This window comes from Emydura macquarii, unplaced genomic scaffold (genome assembly GCF_026122565.2).
Source record: "Emydura macquarii macquarii isolate MOO-44397 ecotype Brisbane River unplaced genomic scaffold, CSIRO-AGI_Emac_v2 contig_719, whole genome shotgun sequence".
Classification (NCBI taxonomy): domain Eukaryota; kingdom Metazoa; phylum Chordata; order Testudines; family Chelidae; genus Emydura; species Emydura macquarii.
The window spans coordinates 4,876,434-4,899,446 of record NW_027130856.1 but is presented as its reverse complement, the minus strand read 5'-3'; the positions used below and the strand labels follow the sequence as shown (position 1 = coordinate 4,899,446).

The following is a 23,013-nucleotide window of genomic DNA, read 5'->3' as shown; positions in this document are numbered from 1 at the left end:
GTTCCTGCTAAGGGCACAGAATTCCTCTTTACCCACCCAGCACTGAACTCCCTTGTCGCAGAGGTCGGTAACCAGAGGGGCAAGCAACAACAGTACAAATCAATGCAACAGTACAAGGATGGGAAAAGATTAAACTTATTCGGCAGAAAGGTCTATACATCAGCAACTCTACAGATACGAGTGGCGAACTATCGGGCACTTTTATCCAGCTACGACCACAATAATTACACCAAGATATCTGAATTTATTGACGACCTTCCAGATAACAAAAAGGAGCAGTTTCAATCTCTCATAAAGGAGGGCCAACTGGTCGTAAGACGTGTGCTGCAAGCCTCTCTTGATGTCGCAGACACCGGGGCCAGAACAGTAGCAACCGCTGTGGTCATGTGCAGTGCATCGTGGCTCCACTCTGCAGCTTTACCTAGGCAGTTGCACTCTATGATAGAGGATCTCCCATTTGACAAGGCAAAGCTCTTCTCAGAAAAAACTGGTGAAGATATGCACACAATGAAGGATTCGAGAGCCATGCTTCGTACCCTCGGCATATACACACCTGCGACGAGGAGAAAACAGTATAGATATCAGCCGTGCACTCAAAGGTACCAACAGTACACACAGCATAAATGATATGAGCACTCACACACTAGACAAAGACTTCAACGACGCCGACAGTCGAACCAACAGCCATCGACATCCCAGGCAGCTCCCCCTAAACCACAATTTTGAAGTCTTGGTCAAGGGCCTGCACAACCTCCCTCGTCATCCAGGGCCAACAATGATGGCAATGACCACCCTGTTCAAACACTGATTGCTCCCCTTCCACCACAACGGAGCACACATCACAACAGACAGATGGGTTCTAGAAATTGTTCGGTTGGGATATGCTATTCCCTTTCCATCCATTCCTATTATCCAACTCCTTTCCCTGTCTCTCTTCAGGGACCCATCTCACGAGCACCTATTACAAGAGGTTGTTGTACTACGAATAGGTGCCATAGAACATGTCCCTCATCAACACAGAAGCAGAGGCACCAAAAAAAACACTGGAGGATGGAGACCCATCTTAGACCTCAGAAGACTGAATAAGTTTGTAAAGGTGCAAAAAATTCAGGATGGTCACATTGTCTACCATAATACCAGCACTGAAACAGGGACTGGTTTGCAGTCCTCGATCTTTGATGCATACTTCCATGTCACTATCCACCCGGCACACAGAAAATTCTTAAGGTTCACACTAGGAACCAATCACTGCCAATACACCATGTTACTCTGGCATTTCTACTGCACCAAGAGTTTTTTCCAAAATGCTCGCTGTGGTTGCAGTGCGTCTATACAGGGAAGGAATCGCAATATTCCCCTGTCTGGACAACTGCTTGATAAAGGCACACAGTCATCTGCAGGCCTTTCAAACTGTTCGACTGACGAGCACTATTGCAAAAGCTGGAACTGATGATAAACAACAAAAAGTGCACTCTTGAGCCTGCATGAATATTGTTCATAGGCGCTTACTTGGACTCACTAACAGCCAGAGATTGCAACCAAAGGCCAGGTTTGCTGCTATAGTAAACATGGAATCCAAAGTAAGGAACAGCCCAACCTTGAACTCAAGCACATGCCTACAAATGCTGGAACATCGGGCGGCCACCACCTTTATAGTGCAACATGCACGATTACACACGCGAGCTCTACAGCTATGACTCTCAATAGTTTACAGACAACACATAGAGTCACTGCACCAAACATTGCTGATGCCAAACAGAGTCATACAATCATTGACATGGTGGACGCAGCCCAGCACATGACAGCAGAGATCCCGTTCACACAGGAAACACCGTCAATCATGATCACCACAGATGCATCCATGGTGGGTTGGGGATCACATCTATAGCAATGCACCATACAAGGAAGGTGGTCGCAAAACAAAACAAATCTACACATAAACCTGTTAGAGCTACGCGCAGTCCACAGTGTGTATATCAACTTCCTACCACTTATAGCAGGCAAAACGATAAAGATGATGAACAACATCGCGTGCATGTTTTATATCAATCGACAAGGAAAAGCAAGATCCAACTCCCTGTGCACAGACGCAATAAAACTCTGGAATTGGTGTATCTGCTACAACATCAAGATTTCAGCCACTTATCTGGGATTCAGAACACCACTGCAAATACCCTCAGCAGACAGTTCGGTCGGAACCACGAGTAGAAGTTGCACAACGGGATCCTGAAAAATGTTTTCCAACAGTGGGGTCACCACACCATTGAAACTGTTTGCTACAACACAGAATCGCAAATACCCCATTTTTGCTCACAAGCAGGGCTGGGAAAGGGGTCAATGGGGGACACACTCCTCCTCTACTGCAATGTAAACTTCCTCTATGCATTTCCACCCATCCCAATGATACACAGAACTATCCACAAAATACATATGGATAGAGCAAGAGTAATAATGATAGCACCATCGTGGCCCAGACAAACATGGTACACTTACCTGATGCAAATGTCAGTCTGCGCACCAATCTCTCTTCCACTGTGCGAAAACCTCCTATCTCAAGACAAAGAATGGATTCTTCATCCGGACCTGAGGAAACTACAACTAAAAGCCTGGCTCCTAACTGGTTCCAACATGGAGAGCTAGAGTGCTCAGAATGAGTAAGACAAATCTTATTAAACAGTAGAATACTCACCACAAGGAAAACTCACCTTTGGAAATGGCATAGGTTCATCTCATGGTGCCAACAGAAACAGATCTCTGCCATGACTGCACCGATTCCAATCCTACTTGACTATCTCCTAAACCTAAAAGAATCAGGTTTATTCATTAGCTCATTCAAGATCCCTCTAGCAGCCATTACCACCTTCTACAGCCACATAGACGATAAGTCACTCTTTGCACACCCAACAGTGAAGTGCTTCATGACTGGTATACAGAATGTATACCTAGATATACGACTTCCCATAATACCGTGGGACCTTAATTTAGTCATAAGGACCATCATTAAACCACCATTCAAACCCTTAGCAACGTGTTCGCTAAAGCATATGTCTATGAAGGTATCATTTCTAGCGGCCATCACATTGGCATGATGTGTAGGTGAACTCACATCACTCATGGCCCAACCACTATACACAATCTTCCATAAGGACAAAGTGATGCTCAGTCCCCAGCCAAAATTCCTCCCCAAAGTCACATCCGTGTTCCATCTAAACGAGCCGATTCACCTACCTATATTCTATCCAAAACCACACAGCATGAGGCCCTGCTCACATTGGACACATTCTACCTGGAAAGAACAAAACCATTGAGAAAATCCCCCAAACTTTTTGTATTGATCACAGAACGATCCAAAGGTAATGCCATATCCACACAAAGGCTCTCAAAGTGGATTTCAGGTTGCATCCACACTTGCTACACACAAACGGGTGTATCAGTACCACAGGGGGGTCAAAACACATTCTACCAGGTCGGTCTCTATATCCACAGCTTTCTTACATAATGTACCAATCATAGATATATGTAAAGCAGCTACCTGGGACTCAGCCCATACGTTCACGAAACACTATACAATTGACTAAGCATCAAGAGCTAACGTGTCAATTGGACTATCGATATTCTCCTCCAGATAGCCTACCGACTCCTAAGTTCCTTCCTCCAATTAACAGTACTGCTCAACAGTCACCTAGAGTGGAGCACCCACAGGGACACTACTCAAAGAAGAAGAGAGGGTGACTCACCTTGTGCCGTAACTGAGGTTCGGTGAGATGTGTGTCCCTCTGCGTGATCCATTACTCACCCTCCTCCCCTCTACTTCGGAGTCAAGACTTATGGCTCCGCGGTGGAGAAGGAACAAGGGGTCGGGGTCACATGTGCTGAAAAGGGCACTAACAGCGCTGCAATACAGGGATGGTGCATGCACGACCTGGACAAACACTGCTGGTAAAAATCTCCAATCAAGGACATGAGAACGTGCCAACATCTAGAGTGGAGCAACCACAGGAACACACATCTCGAAGAACCTCAGTTACTGCACAGGGTGAGTAATCCTCTCATACATGAAGTGCATGGAATATTGAACAATATAAAAAAACTAAGTTAGATGCACACTTTTCATATATAGTACTCAGTATGCAAGCCCATACATAAAAGTGAATTCTGCTTCATGCAATTATTTCTCAGTCCACTAAAGTTGTATATTTATGTGTGTTTTCAAAAGTATGTTGGTAAGTAGAAGGGGAGTCATATCTCTTATAACTGGAACTTTTAATGTATAACACAATATAAAATTGTGGCATTACTAAATAAGTATATCCGAATTACGTAGCCTTGTTAGTTTTAGGATATTAGAGAGACAAGGTGGGTGAGGTACAATCTTTCATTGGACCAACTTCTTTTGGTGAGAAAGACATGCTTTTGAGCTACACAGAGATCTTCCTCAGGTCTGGGAAAGGTATTCAGTGTCATAGCTAAATACAAGGTCAAATAGATAGTGTAGCGTAAGTAGTTAACACACATTCTAAGAGGCCATTCAAGGTGAAGTTGCTCATTAACCCCCCTGTAGTCATAAGACAAAAAAGGAGTTTAGCGGGTTACAGATTGTTGTAATAAGCCATAAATCCAGTGTCTTTATTAAGACCGTGATATTTAGTGTCTAGTAAAGTTATTAATTTAAGATCCCGGGCTTGTCTTTTGAAAGAGTTCTGCAGGTTTCCTTTGAGGATGAGGGCTGATAGGTCAGATATAGACCTTTGTCTGTTTCATTTCGCTTTGTGAAAAATGTTCACGCACCAATGATACAGTATTTTTGTCTTCTGTCATTTTCCTGTGTGAGTTCATTCAAGAGGGTACTGATTGTCTTTCTGGTCTTACCCACACTGTAGTTATTGGCACATTTAGTGCACTGGATGAGGTAGACCACATGTTGTAATAGGCACCTGTAAGACCCACAGATCTTGAGAGGTGTGTTGTGGGGAAGGGGGCGGGTGTTGATCATTGTAGCAGTGGAGATATGTCTGCAGTTTTTGCATCTGTTGTTCTGGCTGAGTGTGGTACCATTTTGAGTTGGTGTGTCCTTCAGAAAACTGTCCTTGCCATCATGGATGTCACTTCCCTATGCACAAGCACCCCTCACAGTGACATCATAGTTGCCTGCCTCAAATATTTACAAGACAGTGGACAACCCTCGTTATCCACCCCAAAACACATTGCCAAACCCATCCATTTCATCCTCACATAACATTTTTACATTCAACAACAAACACTTAGTTAAAACCTCCATGGGTACTAGGATGGCTCCCCAATATGTCATCCTCTTCATGGGCCACCTTAAAGAAGAATGTACCACAAAACCAATGATATGCCTGAGATTCATCGATATTTTCATCCTTTGGACAGATGACTTAAACACCCTCATAGATTTCCACCACAACTTCAACAACCATCACCCATCCACTAAACTCTCTCTAGAACTTTTCCATACTAGCATCAACTTCCTGGACACCATGATCAGCTTCAACTATGGCCCCTACAGACAACTATATACAGGAAACCCACAGATCACCACACCTACGTCATAGATTCAGTAACCATCCCAACACACCAAGAAATCTGTTTATCTACAGCCAGGCATTCAGATATCACAGAATGTGATCTGAGGAGAAAGTTTGGAATGTACACCTTAACACACACAAAATTGCCTTCTCCCAACAAGGACATTCCACCAGAGAAGTAGATCACATCATGGAATGGGCCACCCAACTACCCCAAGAGAACCCTGCTTCAGTACAGAAATAAACCTTCTCCAACCTCACACCCCTAGTTGTCACTTATCACCCCACACTGGAACCCATACAGGGTATCATCAAACTACTACAACCCATACTCAATGGGGAACCCATCCTGAAAGAAATCTTTCCTGAATCTCTGCTGGCCTTCAAACAACCTGCCAACGGGTATGTCTACACTGACGGCGGCAAAGTCGCTGCCGTCAGATTGACCTTTCTGGATCAAGTGTGCGGTCAGTGAAGACCCGGTCAATCGATCCAGTAATCAACACTAAAACCACCCCCTCAAGTGGCACAGTGCAGTGAAGATGCCGTGCAGAAGGGAAGCACAGCAGTCGATGGGAGTTAGGCAAGCTACTCTGCGTAGCTTGCATAACTCCCCTTGACTGCTGCCGAATCGCCAGGTAAGTGTAGATCAGGCAGCCTCTCAAAGCTCATCATCAGGAGCTAGCTCCCCACAAACTCTGAACACACCAACTCAAAGCGGCACCAGACCCTGCCAGAACAACAGATGCAAAACCTGTAGACATATTTCTGCTGCTACACAGTGATCAACCACCACCACCACATCACACCTTTCAAGATTCATGAGTCCTACCCATGCCTATCACAACGTATGGTGTACCTCATCCAGTGTACTAAATGCCCCAATAGCAACTATATGGGTGAAACCATACAGTCTCTATGCTCTTGAATGAATGATAAAAGACAAAAATACTGTATCAGCTGTGAGTGGAACACTTTTCACAAAGCAGTCTCTCTATATCTGACCTATCCGCCTTCATCCTCAAAGGAAACCTGCACATCACTTTCACAAGATTAAGAGCCTAAGAGCTTAAATTCGTAACTCTGCTCAACACTAAAAATCATGGTCTTCATAAAGACACTGTGGATTTATGGTTTATTACAACAATCTGTAACCCACTAAACCCTTTTTTTTTTCCCTATGACTACAGGAGTGGTAACGGGCCACTTTACCTTGAATGGGCCCTTTAAAATATGGGTTAACTACTTACGTTAAATTATCTGTTTGACCTTGTTTTTAGCTGTGTCACTCTGAGTGTCTTTCCTAAACCCAAGGAAGAGCTCTGTGTAGCTTGAAAGCTTCTCTCTGACGAACGGAGGTTGGTCCAGTAAGAGAGAATACCTCACCCACCTTGTCTCTCTCATATCTCACTGAAACTGTTGATTTATTGGAAATGGTTTTTATTGCAACATTCTCAAGTATGTTACAGAAAAATAGCCACAAATGCTAGGAAGAATTTTTAGTACAATAAAAACTGAATAATTGAATTGGAATTTTTTCTTTAAAAATGGCCTTTAAGATCTTAAACACATTTATACTTACGCTTTTAACAAAGTACAAATGACTGTGATACTCTGTTAAAAATAACCCTGGAAATGTGTATTAGTGTTAAAGCAAGAAGACAGCAAAATATAACTAGGTAATTTAAAAATAATCCTGACTATAACACACTTTGTTCCCCCCCTCTAGCCCAAGCTATACTTCTACAAGGCAAGCTGAATGTCAACTTTTGCATTTGTGTTTGAACACAGCAGGAAGCAGACAAGATCATGAATTGTGAGGAAAATTCAAGTATGAAATACCTAAACGCTGAAATAATCTGAAAAGGATTCAAGTGCTAGTTCAAATGACAGTAATTAGTAGAAACTGACTTGAACTAGGTTACAGTTTTTTCTATTAAACACACATAATTAACTGATTTTTTTTAATTTACTAGTTATGGAACTACTAATAGATAATTTGTTGAGGTATTCATATTATCCATTGTAAAAAGGAAACCTATTAACAATTCAATAGCATTCACAAAAATTAATGTAAAAAGGCATTTTAGTCTTCCATATTCTCAGTCAGTGACTTCCATATCAAATTGGACTAGTTTACAAGCCTTAGTTTTCTTAAAGCACAGCTTGTTCAAAAGTTAAACTGAGTTTTTCCTGATGTTCTACTTTCATAATCATTACAAACCCAGTAAACATACTTGAATCATAATGTATTTTGTAGTTTTACTGACAAAATTTGCAACATAATTTGCAGTAGTTCGTTTTGCAGTGTTGAATACTGGCATTAGCGCACAAAAATAATCCTAGTAAACAAGCAGCTATGAATCTGAATATGCACTCAAGAATAAGACAGTGTGTGAAGTATCCATTTTTTTAAAACAGAACTTTGTAACCACATTTATTAACAGAACTTTGGATCTGAAGTAGTCATTGGAAATTTGTTCCTACATTATTTCTGGTTACTTAAATGTACTGTAGTGTAAATTCTTTATATTGAAGGCCATCTAATGTAAACAAAGGCTTTCCTTGCAAGGATAGACAGTGTTTACTGTTGTATCCTGAATTTTAAATGTACCTATTGTCACAGGGCCAAACCTGATGGCTGTAGGAGAATATTGGAGGCTATATATATTATCCCCAAGATCAACAAAGCCTTGTTCCCTTGGTGATTTAGCTGGGGTTACTCCAGGTCAATTGGGCCAATTAGGCCAGCTGGGGCCAATTAAGGAGCTTGCTCCCCCAGTTAAAAGCTTCCCTGTCAGGCAGATAGGGGCAGTTGGGCAGTCAGGCAGAAAGGGAGTTGAGAGGAGGGAAGGGAAGCAAAGCAGCTGCTACAGAGCTTAGAACAATTGCTTTTGCTACCACAACACCAAAGGTACAGGAGTTAAGGAGAAGCCCATCTGTGCAGGGCCAAGGGTCATAGGCACAGAGGCCTGAAGGAGGACCCGGCCGCTCAGACAACTGAGCAATGGAGTTGAGGTGGGGTGACCTCACCCAAACAGGGTAGGATCACAGGGACAGAGAGACCCATAGCAACGAAGGGGGAAAAGCCCTCGCCCCGGTTCCAGGGAGCAGACTGCGAGCAGTGGGGCCAAGGACAAGCGACCCAGGGAAGGTAGTAGCTCTCCTGGACTAAGCAGATTGAGGCTACTCCTTACAGGGTCCCTGGGTCGGGGCCTGGGGTAGAGGGCAGGACCGACCTCCCCCCTACTCCCATCCAGCCATACCACCAGCGTAGCCGAAAAGAGCGCAGGACCTGTGGAGGGGCAGAACAGGCCACCCTCGCCACACTATGATCACAGTTGTGCAGTATGCAATAAACCGTTGCCTTGTCATTCTACCACTATAATTTAGTTCTTAAAATGGCATAACAGTAGAGTTGACATGAATTTCATTGTGATCTACTTTAGATGTGCAGTTTTCTTATTTGATTTTTTTTTAAATGAAACTATGGAGGCGTTGGCAAGTTCAAGTGTATCATAGTATTTATAGGCTGCTTATTTGACTGACAGACAATCTAATGTACCAGACAAATGTATGGTGATGAAGTTTGCCATATAGTTCCGTCAATATCTTTATTAACAAAATAACCTATAGCAAGATTATCCTGCTCAGAAATGAGTTTTATATGTGCTTATCTTATAATGAGGAAGTTATAAATTGCTTGATAGAAAATTACTGTTATAAAGTACCTTAGTGGTCATTGTCATTTCTGAAGAATAATTTTTATGTCTATATATAAAGATATTTGTTTTAACAGAATTTTTTTTTTTAATTTGAAAACTCTGCTGTGGCTTGAAATATGAGACAACCCAATAGTGTTTGTTTACCTATTAGAATATTTCCTTCTTAGTTTTTGGGAGCCAAAACTTATTATCTTTGTGACACACTCCTTTGGTCATGTTGGAAATATTCACATAACAGCATACTAGTAGTGAAAGAGTGAATACATAAATGTGTACACTAGAAAATGTTTGCCAATATAGCTTTATTAGCAAATCCTCCTGTTGTAGATGTAGCTTCTATCAGCCTAAATGGGCTTTTGCTTTTATAGCTTATACCAGTTCCCCAAATTAAATAAGCTATACTGATAAGAACACTTTTTTCTGGTATAGCTGTCTCTACACTAGGGATTTTGCCAATATAAAAATATTATCAAAAATCACACCTCAAATCTGTGTTATTTTACTGACAAGTTTCTAATACATACCAAGCCTGTCCTCTTCCAGTAGGCCACATTCTGTCACTGATTTTAAGAGTTCTCACCCATTCTTTTACTTTTACATATAGTTCACTGTTTTGTGTGATTGTTGGTTGGATCTGGACTATTTTTGTTTATCTTGTCTGTTCCAGGCCTCTTGGTTTATGAATTTAATTATTGTAGGTACATAGAAAGCTGATAGTATTGGTTGTTCCAAAACATTACTACAGGAAGGCAAGAGTGAAGATGTGATGTGTCTGTAAAAAGGCTGTAACAAACACACCTGCTGCCTTTTTGTCTTGGCGAAGGTCAGTCTTTAGCTTGATGCTCTTTCAGTGCAAGTTTCACATTTAGGAGAAGACAGTTTTGAATAATTCTCTTTAGACTCTCCAGAGGAATTGTTATCAAAGCAACAGAAAAATTGCAATGGATCCAAAGGCAAAACACGAGAGAGAGCTTGCTTCTTACATTCAGAGGGATCTTAGAAAATTTCAAATCTTGGATTAATTTAAGTGGTGCTTAAAGAGCCAGTGCCTGTGGATCAAGTGTGTAGTGGATCCAGGAGGTATTCCAAAACAGTTGTTGGTTCTGGAGCTTCATTTGGTATGATTTAGTGTTAGTCCGTCACGGAGTAGTTACTCTTCTGACAACATCTCTTCCCTCTCTGGCTAGGAATAAGCAGAATAAGTCTCTTACAGGTCATTCTTGCATCCATCACTCTGCCTGCATCACAGGGGACTATTTCCCATTTTAGATAAGTTTAGGGGGATGCTCAAAGTAATGAACTCTTTTGTCCTCGTCCCCATACGTGCTAGCCCTTTTCTGCTCTGGACCATATTTGCTGTTAAACCATATGGTCCTTTTGGTAGCAACCTCTTTCTTCTCAGTAACATACTTGCTGTAGAGGGCCACAAGAAAATCCTGTGCCTGTGTGCTACTCCTCATATAAAAGGGACAGAAATACTTGATCAGTTTTATGTCAATCTCCTCTGGTTGGAGAGCATCCGTCCATTATAACCTTTCAGGTACGGATGGCAGAGGATTAAAACAATGTGCTGTTTGAATCAATGCTTGGCGAAAATGTCCATTGTTTGACTCAGAGATGAGCTAATGATGGCTCTAAATTATTAAAGATTAAAGTATTTGTAAGATGGAACATACCACAATTTTTCATTGCAGTTTTGTTCTTGACTATCATGCTCAAAGCTGCTAAAGCCACATTCTGAAAAATCAGTGTCAGACTGCATTATGGTTAATGGAAAAGGAATTTGAGTTGGTGGAAAAAATGACGCAGTGTGAGAGAAAGTGATTTGGCGACTGAAGAACGCAGGAGAGAATACAAGAATTGAGCAGATGGATTCAAAGGCAGACTTAACGAGACAAGCAAGTAAATCCGGACAAAATACAAGGAACTTGAGAACTAAGAGAGTAAAAAGATAAGTCAGATTTCCCATTAAAAAGCTTTTCCCAATGACAGAGTATAATAAAAGATCACGATGGCAGAGTTCTTACTGAAGGTGATATCAAACACAGGTGGACAGATTACTGTGCCAGTCTCGTCAGAGCCACTTATAATACAGGATGACAGAAAAGAGAATACAGACAGAGCTATCAATCCTGCAGGAGGGAGTGGTGTGTACTATTATGAAAATCAAGCCTGTGAAAGTACCTAGGTAGATAACATACCAGTAGAATTGCTAAATGTGATTGGTGACCATAATATTGATCTTGTGAAAAATTTGCAAAAATGTGGATGACTACAAATTGGCCAGACAGCTGGATGAAGAGAAAATTTCTGTCCTCACCAAAGAAAGGGGATATTACAGAGTGCAGTAACTATCGTACCATCTCCCTGCTATCACAGGCGATTGAAGTGCTGATGTTAATAATTCAGGATAAGTGAATGATAAAAGCAGAACTGTCACCACAACAAGCTGGTTTCAGAGAGGGACAAGGCATGTGATCAAATTGCAAATATCTGTCATATCATTGGAAAATGCAGGCAGTATAATCACCCATAGAATGTGTTTCATTGATTTCTCCAAAGTGTTTGATGATATCTGACATGACAGTCTCTGGAGAATACTGGCAAACATGGGGATTCTTGAGCTCTTCGTATCTAATGTCAATAACAGACCATGATGTGAACTGCAGTGGACGAAAGTGTCTGGTTAAACTTTTCCATTGGGCAGGGTGTCAGACAAGGAGGATGCATTTGATCCCCAGGTCCTTTTAATATGTATGGGGAATTTATTATGCGAGAAACCGTGGAAGGAGCTGGGATATCTATTGGTGGACACTTCTTAACTAACCTCAGATATACTGGTGATATGATGCTTTTTGCTGCAAACATCGATGCATGAATGTTGAAGTCTGTAAAAGCTGTTAGTGAGGAATATGGATTGTTCCTGAATGTGGTGAAAATGAAATGCATGTATGTTGGTACAATCAATAATAACAGGATGCAAGTGGATGTGACAATTTAACGGTCAAGCTGTACAGTCAGCAGATGAATCTAATTATCTGAGATCAGACCTATCCAACGAAGGAGTCTACACCAAAAAAATTAGAAGACCACCAGTGATTGCTTGCTCAGCCATGGTCTTCCTAACGAAAGTGTGGAAAAACCATAGCATCTTGGAATATATACAAAGGTTCAACAGGTGAAAAGCCTAAGCTTTCTCCATCGCTACTTATGGATGGAATCTTGGGGAACAAATGCTGCTCACCAGAAGAAAACTGAAGCCTTTGAGATGTGGTGGTGGTGAAGACGCTTGTATCTCCTGGATGGGAAAACAAAAAACGCTTATGTGAGAAATATTATTGGAGAGAAGCAGACGCTGCTCTCAAAAATCAGCAGGTGCAGACTTACGTACTTGCGGTCACATCAGGTATAGAGATGAGAATAACTTGGAGAGAGTTATCATGGTAGGAGTAGATAATTGTAGTAGGGAATGATCTGTAAGGAGATTAATAGATTGTGTGTAGCATATCACTGGGAGGTCAGTTGCTGAGTTTGCAAGTGAGTGATGGATTCCAAAATTTCTGCTTAAATGTCACCAGTATTCAGACAGGAATAAATGATCTTTACTTATTTACCTACTTCTTAACAGGCTGGAGTTGATTGACTTAAATAGCATGTTGATGTAATTTATAGTATCGTTAATGTACCCAGTACTTACTCAGTAATTGTTCAGCAGAAGCTGGCAACAACTTACGCATCACCATTTCTGCAGTCTAAATGGAATGAGAGGGAGAGAAATTTAATTAATGTACATTGGTATAACATATAAGAATCATCTTATAAATTTTTATCTTTGGTTAATTTAAGCAAAAACAATAACAGGAAAATCTTCTATGCCGTGTCAAGGGGTTCCATGTCTCATGTCTTCCTTACCAGTCATCCAAGTTCTTAGGAATGCATTTTTTTTTCCCCTGTTTCAGTGATCGCTGTGGAGAAGACCCAAACCAGAAAGTAATCCATGGGGTTATTAACTCCTTTGTTCATGTTGAACAGTATAAGAAAAAATTCCCCCTAAAGGTAAACATGCATGATTGTTTGGTGTGTTTTTAATTGTGAATATTAATAGTTTAATACCTTGTATTATTTGTCCTTGATCAGACTTTCTTGATTTAGTTTTATCAGGAAATTTTTGAGTATCCTTTTCTGAATGAAACAGGGGAGTATTATAAACAAGAAGCTTCAAACTTATTGCAAGAGTCAAACTGCTCACAGTATATGGAAAAGGTAAGAAGCCCCATTTTATATATATAGTAGATGCAAGTCAAATTATGTAAAGGCAGAGCACAGAAAAAGTTAGTTACTTTTTATACAGTAGTATATGTTAAAATGTTAATTATTTTAGAAGGAAAAGATTTTTGTACTAATTTTCCTCCTGGTGATACAATAACATGCACTCACAATGTTATTTTGAAGTTATCTGACATGTTAGTTTCTACAATTCTGTTTCATGATCTTGGTCCATGAGAACACATATATGGTGTCCTTTTAGAGTGAATGTAGATATCATAAGGATGGGAGATAGGCTTTCCAGAAACCTTGTTAAACAGCTTATGAAATTAATTGTATTTAAAGAACATAAAACTGGCTGGCAAGATTGAATATGAGGAATTTACTAGTTGTCTGCACGGCAGAAAGTTGTTTCCTCTTTTTAATTGTCTTCTACCTCTGCTGTTAGGTTAATTTTATTGCCTGTATTCATTTTTGTGCTTTCTTGTGGCTCTGGGATGGCTAAGAATTTTTTTTTTTGTTATTGTTAATCTGAATAAATATTACTACCCAAGCCATTTATATTGCTTTTTGGTTTCAAACCACTTTACAAACATTAAACTCTGATTAACTGATAAGTGTAAATGTACATGATATGTAATCCTAGATTTTAAAAATCACTTCAGTTCAATAATCACCATCCTAGTGTAGTAATTTTCAGGAGTGTAATGCCCAGGTTATGGGCCTAAGTTACAGGCAAGAAGGAGGCGTTGTCCAGAGAGAATGAGAAAAGTGATGACTGTGGGGAGGGGAGGGACAGATTAATAGGTCTATTTTAGTCACGTTGACCTTGAGCTGATGGACCTTGAGCTGATCCACGAGGAGAGTGCAGAGAGACAGTCTGAGATGGTATTTGAATGTGTTTGTATATGAAATTACCCAGAGATAGAGAGAGGGAAAAGAGAAGGGGGACAAAGGACAGAGCACTGTGGAACCCACACAGAAAGTGGGGATGAGAAGGATCCTCTGCAGGACATGCTGAAGGAGTAATAAGAGAGGTTGGAGGGGAACCAGGAGAGGACAGGTCATAGAAGCAGAGAGAGGATAAAATTTCAAGAACAGGAGCATTGTCAGCAGCATTAGATCTCATAAACTATATAATGAGGTTTGGACCTAGTCAGTAGTTGGGGAGTCACCAGTGCGAACAGGAATTGATGCAGGAAATCAAGTTAATGATTCAGTTAGGTAGCACTCTTCTCTCTGAATTAGCAATGAAATATAATACCTCAGTGTCCTGCATAAATTCAAGTTTGCCTTTTTCCTACTTAAATTCTTAGTATTATTTCAGATGGATACACATTCTCCTTTCCACTCCTAAACTGTTCTGTAGCATTTATCTGTTCTATAGCTTGAAAATTTGTCTGTAGGTTTTAGGTAGATTAAAAGATGAAGAAATGCGATGTCGGAAATACTTACACCCCAGCTCGTATGTCAAAGTAATTCATGAATGCCAACAACGAATGGTAGCTGATCACTTGCAGTTTCTGCATGCAGAATGTCATAATATCATCAGACAAGAGAAAAGAAGTGGTAAGTCTCATGAAATATAAATGTTCTGTAGGTGTTGTGTATGTTTTATGTTGCAATTGGTGATTTCAACAGATACAACTCTTACTTCTGCATTAGAATTGAAGTAGTGCGTCAGTGTCCTGGACAAATTCCAATATTCTCCTTCCCTTTTTACCTACCCAATCTCATTTTACCCAGTTTATGCTAAAATAGCATAACTTTTAAGATTTAGTTCCTATATTACTTTATTTATGCATTTCCAAACAGTACTTGTAATAGATGGGTCTGTCTTACTAGACCTCCACTTCATAAGGCAGCAGTTGGCCTGTCAGGTTTGCACAGTGTTTTGGCTCTCTTTGATGGACTTTTCCTATTGCATTGTACCTTACATTTTCCTCTCCTTACATTTCTATGATTCTATAATAAATAAACCAGGTGATCCAAGACAAGGACCAATTAGGACCAAAGCAGGGCAGATTTTGTTTTGGGCAGAGCAGTTCAGAAGAAAGCAGAGATGATGGCACATTGCAGGTAAAAGAAGCCCTTTTTCTGAGAGAGCTTGAGCAGGCACATCAGCCCTGGAGAAGTGGTCTCTACATTGAAGAGTAGTCTAGTTACTGTCCTGCCTGGAGAAAACAGGACTTGAATATCTTTGAATTGGTGATCAAACTTAAGACGGGCCTGTGGTAGTCTGAACCCAGATCTAGAACTTGCATATATGGTTAATGCTGATTTTCATTAAGTCTTGGAGCCCTGGGAAAGTTCTAGAAGAGTGGAAGAAAGATAATGTTGTGCCAATGTTTTTAAAGGATAAATGGGATGACTCAAGTAATTATAGGCCTGTCAGTCTGACATTAGTCCTGGGCAAGATAATGGAGCAGCTGATGTGGGACTCAATTAATAAAGAATTAAAGGCGTATAGTGTAATTAATGCAAATCAACATGGGTTTATGGAAAATAGGTGCTGTCAAACTAATTTGATATCTTTTTTTGGTTAGATTACAAGTTTGGTTAAGAAAGGTAATAATGTTGACATAATATACTTGACTTGGTACTGCACAATCTTTTGATTAAAAAACTAGAACAATATAAAATTAACATGTCCCATTAAATGGATTAAAAGCAGGCTAACCACTTGGTCTCAAAATATAATTATAAGTGGGGAATTGTCCTTGAGTGGTTCTGTTTCCAACGAGGTTCCTCAGGGATCAGATTTTGGGGCTATGCTATTTAATGTGGAAGAAAACAAAAAAGTCATCACTGATAGTTTGTAGATGACACAGAAAGGGGGGGGAGTGGTAAATAAGGAAAAGCGATGTAGATTGCTTGGTAAACTGAGCACAAGGAAACAATATGCATTTTATTATGGGTAAATGTATACCTCTTGGAATCAAGAATGCAGGCTATATTGACAAGATGGGGGACTGGTACCTTGGTGGCTGAAAAAGATTTAGAGGTTGTGGTGCACAGTCAGTGGAACTTGAGCTCCCAATTTGACGCTTTAGCCAAAAGAGCTAAATCTGGGATGCATGAACAGGAACAGTAAGTAGGAGCTGAGAGGTTATTTTACCTCTGTATTTGGCACTGACATGACCGCTGCTGGAATACTATGTGCATTCTGGTGCCCACAGTTCAAGAAGGATGTTGATAAATTGGAAAGGATTCAGAGAAAATCCTCAAGAATGATTAAACGATTAGAAAACATTCCTTCCAGTGATAGGCTCAAGGAGTTCAATCGATTTAGCTTAATGAAGAGAAGCATAAGGGGTGATCTTGATTGCAGTCTATAAATTCCTATATAAGGAACAAATATTTAATAATGGGCTCTTCAGTCTATCAGGGAAAGTTATAACATAATCCAGTGGCTTGAAGTTGAAGCTAGACAAACTCAGACTGGAAATAAGGCATACATTTTTAATGGTGAGAGTAATTAACTATTGGATCAATTTATTGAGGGTTGTGGTAGGTTCTCCTTCATTGACAATTTTTGACTCAAGATTGGATATTTTTCTAAAAAATATTCTCTATTAATTATTTTGGGGATGTTCTGTGGTTTGTTATATAGCAGGACAAACTAGATGATTACAACGGTCCCTTCTGGCCTTGGAATCTGTGAATACATAATCTGTCTCAATTCACTGGAACTATTTCCACTGCTACATTTATTCTGTTTCTCATGATTCCAGCTTACTTTGGAAGTGAGGAAGAAGTCTCAGATAATCCTACTGCTCCAAAGTGTTGGTACATCTGTATTTTTACATATGGTCCAGGAAATTCCCCGATCTCAAATTTTCCTAGATTGCAATCCACAGATGCTTTCTACCCAGACCTCAGCCCTCTTGCTAAGAGTATGGCTACTGAAAGGCTTGTCTCAAAGTAGTAAGCACCTTCCAAGTCATAGGGAAAATCCAAGCTGCTCTTTTTCTTGTAGCAGCCTAGTAATAAATTTTATCCAGCCTCTTACAATATGCTCTTCAGATTATTTCTTCGTTGAGTGACTGTACATTTCCCATTATTAGGAGATATGTCTGTGTTGCTAGAATCTTCTGACTAGCAGTAGACATTGCTTCTAGGTCTTTGTTCATCAGATCAAATGCCTATTTGCCTTGACTCCTCATGGTGATGTTGATTTAGGCACTTGGCTAGGCTTCTGATTCTCTAAGGATGGGCTGGGAATTTAAGATGGCCTCACTAATTCCTGTGTGGATGCTGATGGAGGATATTTATAAATAGTTCTTCATGAGATTTCCTTTATCGTACCAATCCAGGACTTCAGTTGGTTATATTCCTTGCTTGCTTGTTTATGTAAAGTAGGAATTGCTGGAAAGATTCATTCTGCTATAAGTCTGTGTCTGCGATGCATATTATTATCCATATTCTAGCAGCAGAATACAGACCCCGGACTTCAGAGAAGCAGACTTCGACTCCCTCAGGGAACAGATAGGCAGGATCCCCTGGGAGACTAGTATGAGTGGGGGGAAGGAGTCCAGGAGAGCCGGCTGTATTTTAAAGAAACTTTGAGAGCACAGGAGGAAACCATCCCGATGTGCAGAAAGAATAGCAAATATGACAGGTGACAGCTTAGCTAAACAGAGAAATCTTCGGTGAGCTTAAACACAAAAAGGAAGCTTACAAGAAGTGGAAGCTTGGACAGATGACTAGGGAGGAGTATAAAAACACTACTCAAGCATGCAGGGGTGAAATCAGAAAGGCCAAAGCACAATTGAAGTTGCAGCTAGCAAGGGACGTGAAGGGTAACAAGAAGGGTTTCTATGGGTATGTTAGCAACAAGAAGAAAGTCAAGGAAAGTGTGGGCCTCTGACTGAATGTGGGAGGAAACCTAGTGACAGATGATGTAGAAAAGCTCAAATACTCTATGCTTTTTTAGCCTCTGTCTTCACAGACAAGGTCAGTGCCCAGACTACTGCACTGGGCAGCACAGTATGGGGAGGAGGTGAGCAGCCCTCCGTGGTGAAAGAACAGGTTCAGGACTATTTAGCAAAGCTGGATATGCACAAGTCCATGGGGCCAGGTGCAGTGCACTTGAGGATGCTGAGGAAGTTGGCTGATGTGACTGCAGAATAATGGCCATTATCTTTGAAAACTCATGGTGATCAGGAAAGGTCCCAGATGATTGAAAAAAGGCAAATTTAGTGTCCATCTTTGAAAAAGGGAAAGAGGAGGATCAGGGGAACTACAGACCAGTCAGCCTCACCTCAGACCCTGGAAAAATCATGGAGCAGGTCCTCAAGGAATCCCTTTTGAAGCACTTGGAAGAGAGGAAGGTAATCAGGAACAGTCAACATGGATTCACCAAGGGCAAGTCAAACCTGACCAACCTGATTACCTTCTCTGATGAGATGACTGGCTCTGTGGATGTGAGGAGAGCGGTGGACGTGATACACCTTTACTTTAGCAGAGCTTTTGATATGGTCTTCCACAGTATTCTTGCCAGCAAGTTAAGGAAGTATGGGTTAGATTAATGAATTATATAAGGTGGATAGAAAGCTGTGTAGATCATTGGGCTCAATAGGTAGTGATCAACAGATTGATGTCTAGATGACAGCCATTATCGAGTGGAGTGCCCTAGGGTCCCCTGGGGCTGGTTTTGTTCAACATCTTCATTAATCTGGAGGATGGAGTTGATTGCACTCTCCGCAAGTTCGCAGATGACACTTCAGCTGTGGGGAGTGGTAGCTACGCTGGAGGGGTAGGAATAGGATACAGAGTGACCTAAACAAATTGGGGGATTGGGCCAAAAGAAATTTGATGAGGTTCAGCAAGGATAAGTGCAGAGTACTGCACTTAGAACGGAAGAATCCCATGCACTGCTACAGACTGGGGACCGACTGGCTAAGCAGCAGTTCTGCAGAAAAGGACCTGGGGTTACAGAGGACAAGAAGCTGGATATGAGTCAGCAGTGTGCCCTGGTTGCCAAGAAGGCTAATCAAATATTGGGCTGCATTAGTAGGAGCATTGCCAGCAGATCGAGGGAAGTGATTATTCCCCTCTATTTGGCATTGGTGAGGCCACATTTGGAGTATAGTGTCCAGTTTTGGGCCCCCCACTACAGAAAACATGGACAAATTGGAGAGAGTCCAGCGGAGGGCAACAAAAATGATTAGGGGGCTGGGGCAGATGACTTATGAGGAGAGGCTGAGGAATCTGGGATTATTTAGTCTGCAGAAGAGAAGAGTGAGGGGGGATTTGATAGCAGCCTTCAACTCTCTGAAGGTGGGGTTCCAAAGAGGATGGAAATAGGCTGTTCTCAGTGGTGGCAGTTGACAGAACAAGGAGCAATGGTCTCCAGTTGCAGTGGGGGAGGTCTAGGTTGGATATTAGGAAAAATGTTTTTACTAGGAGGGTGGTAAAGCACTGAAATGGGTTGTCTAGGAAGGTGGTGGAATCTCCATCCTTAGAGGTTTTTAAGGCCCAGCTTGACAAAGCCCTGGCTAGGATGATTTCGTTGGGGTTGGTCCTGCTTTGAGCAGGGGGTTGGATTAAATGACCTCCTGAGTCCCTTCCAACCCTAATCTTCTGTAATTCTGATTTGTTTTGAGTTCCCTGACATTGACTTTTAATAAATCACCAAGAGGAGAGAGCGATATGCAGCCTTCCTGTTACAAATATTCATAAATCCACATTTTCAAGATTTAAGTTCGGAGTTTTATTTCACATATTTTCTTTCATCAAGTTTTTCAATTCAGTGGTAGATTCCTTTTGCTGTCTGCTAGGAAACAGTCACTTAGATATTTTAAAAGTTTTCAAAGCTGAGATGAAGCAAATTGGGAAATATCTAGTAGAGGACACCAGAGCTCTCCTGTTTTGCCATTTGCTACCTTCTGACATGGAGGTCTAGGAAGATAAGAAGTAAATCCTAAATAAATAAATAGATCCTAGAAGATAGGAAATAAATTAGCCCAGTGGTTCTCTACCTTTTTCATACGGGTCTGCCGCTGTCACTCCACTCCCATCTAATTTCAATTTAGCAACATGTGAAGTACAGGTTCATTGTAGCTCCACCAATTACCTGGTAAAAACTGATATTTGTTTCAACCTTCATCCTTCCTTTTCCTGCTTTTTGCTTTGTTTACCTTCATGTTCAATGTTTAGCTGATTTATTTCGTAAGATTTTTCAAGGCAAGGGGCAGTCTTATTTTAATTTTGGTAAAGATCCATGCAAATTTATGGAACTATGGAAATATTAATAATTAAGAATAATGGATTTTTAAAGTATATTGTGTAAAAAAGTGTATCTTGATTTCAGATATGGCAAATATGTACACCCTGCTTCGTGCTGTGTCAAGTGGGTTACCTCATATGATTCAGGAACTGCAAAACCATATCCATGATGAGGGCCTTAGAGCAACCAGCAATCTTTCTCAGGAAAATGTAAGTTTCCTCAGGCAACAGAGTTAACCTATCTTATTACATTCCTTTTGAAATCTTTGCATTCTTCCCTAGGCTGCCTTAGTTTATTGCTTACAGACAACTGATGGTAATGAACAGAAACACCACAGTCACATTTTAGCTTATAAAACACCTTATTAACCAATGTTGTTTTTTAAATCTTGTTTATGTGAAATAGATTTGGAACTTTGTGCACAAATTGCAGTTTTTGATCAGCTGTCAGTTGTGTAATGCATTGATTCCTTTTTTCAAAAATTCTTCTTGCTGGACCCAAATTGGTCAAAACATTTTTTTATAATGGTGTAAAATCATCATGGCAAATGGCCTTCCACTTCTAAAAGGTGCTCTTGTTCTTTTAAATTTTCTTCCCGGACAGTTGCCAATGGGCTGTTTTGGGTTATTAGGAAACAAGAATATCACTTGCTTTGATTAAATGTTATTTATTTGCAAATATGGGCATCCTGTGCTAGTATCAGAAAGGTATTTTTCACTTAGTTGCTGCACAGTCCCATGCTTTCATCAGAATTTATTAAATTACTATGTCTACTCAATTGTTATGCTAAAGTGTTTTTGTTAAACCTGATTTTATTAGTTGATTTTTTTAAAGTACTTGCTTCTTTCTTCCACTTGTGGAATGTACCCCTGGCACTACTACTGTTGAAAAGCAGGGCTTCCACCTGCCATTCTGTTCACTTTAGGAGGGCAAATCTTGCCATCCTTTTTTAAATTAGAACTTTCAGCTGACTTTTCTAGAGGGTTATACTGTTCTTTAGACTCCCACAAGTGTCAGTATACAGATACCACCTTGAAGAGGAAAGAAAGTTTACTTATTTTAGAAACTATGGTTCCTTATGAATGCTGCATTTGTATATTTACATTATACTCTTTTTTCACAGTACTACCCAAAGATTTTAGGGTTTAGAGCAATTCCTCCCAAGCTTTATAGGATCAGATACCACTCACTTTAAGAATTGCTGTGAAGCGTGTGGCTGGAACATCAAGCTCACATATCACCACCGGTATGTGTACTACAGTATGGGAATCCCTGGTTTAGAAGAAAGGTCTTGGTGGTTGAAGTCCACTTACAATGTCAATTCTGAAAGTTTAATGCCACATTCTGTGCCCTGTTGTGGTGCTTATGTGCTCAAGGGTGCATCTTCTCCAGGCCATTTCCAAAACTCAACAGTGCCAGGGCTGCATCCTATTAGTGTGAATATGCAGAAGCAATGGTCTTAAAGATTCAGTTACTAGTAAGTTACCTTGATTTTTTTTGTGATCATCTTCAACCAGAATAACCATGAAAATCTGTTTATATTAATTTTTTACATTTTTGTATAGCTATTGCATTTTTCAATAAACCCGTTTTCTGCTTTGTATGTTTTTAGATGCCAACTCAGTTTGTGGAGTCAGTTTTGGAAGTACATAGTAAATTTGTTCAACTTATCAACACAGTTTTAAATGGTGATCAGCACTTTATGAGTGCCCTTGACAAGGTAATTTTTCGCAATATAACAAACAACACTGCACTGCAGTATGTCATCTTTTTTTTCCATCAGAGTATAATAGAGTTCGTTATTCAGGAATAAAATCATATCCTTGAGATAACTCATGGAGTTTTCTTGCTTTAAAACAAAGGAAAAAAACCTAGGTAATTTAGTACTAACAAACAGATCCTGTGTACAAAGGAAACAATCATATTTTTTCCGACCATTGGTACGCGCATTCATCCTAAAAGAATGGACAACTTTTTCATCAAAAAAAACCTCTTGCAGATCCTGAAATGAAAATGGATCCCTTAACTCCAAGTAATGTGAATTAGACATAATTGAAAATAATATATTTTCTAGAACACTGTGTCTACTAAGCAACTTTTAAACAACATCAAAATTGCCTTTGCTCTTGGCAATAATGAATTAGACTCTGATCACTGAAGTTGTCAGGTAGGTTAAAAAAACATTAATTTTGTATCTTACTGTGGCAGATTACTTCATCACACAGAGTTGTGTGGAAACTTT

The 23,013-nt window shown here is 40.3% G+C and overlaps 1 protein-coding gene across 6 annotated transcripts in view; it reads left to right on the top strand.

Moving 5' to 3' along the window:
* Window positions 1-23,013, top strand: part of CUL2 (cullin 2) — a 93,546-nt gene that overhangs the window by 41,799 nt on the left and 28,734 nt on the right. For 5 of the 6 annotated variants that reach the window (XM_067542634.1, XM_067542636.1, XM_067542632.1 and 2 more), the window contains 6 exons: window positions 7,279-7,365; window positions 13,234-13,330; window positions 13,427-13,537; window positions 14,947-15,109; window positions 20,856-20,980; window positions 22,384-22,491. In XM_067542634.1, coding sequence (XP_067398735.1) covers window positions 7,279-7,365; window positions 13,234-13,330; window positions 13,427-13,537; window positions 14,947-15,109; window positions 20,856-20,980; window positions 22,384-22,491 — 691 coding nt within the window. The remainder of the gene's footprint in view (window positions 1-7,278; window positions 7,366-13,233; window positions 13,331-13,426; window positions 13,538-14,946; window positions 15,110-20,855; window positions 20,981-22,383; window positions 22,492-23,013) is intronic. The other variant, XM_067542637.1, reaches the window with a different exon arrangement.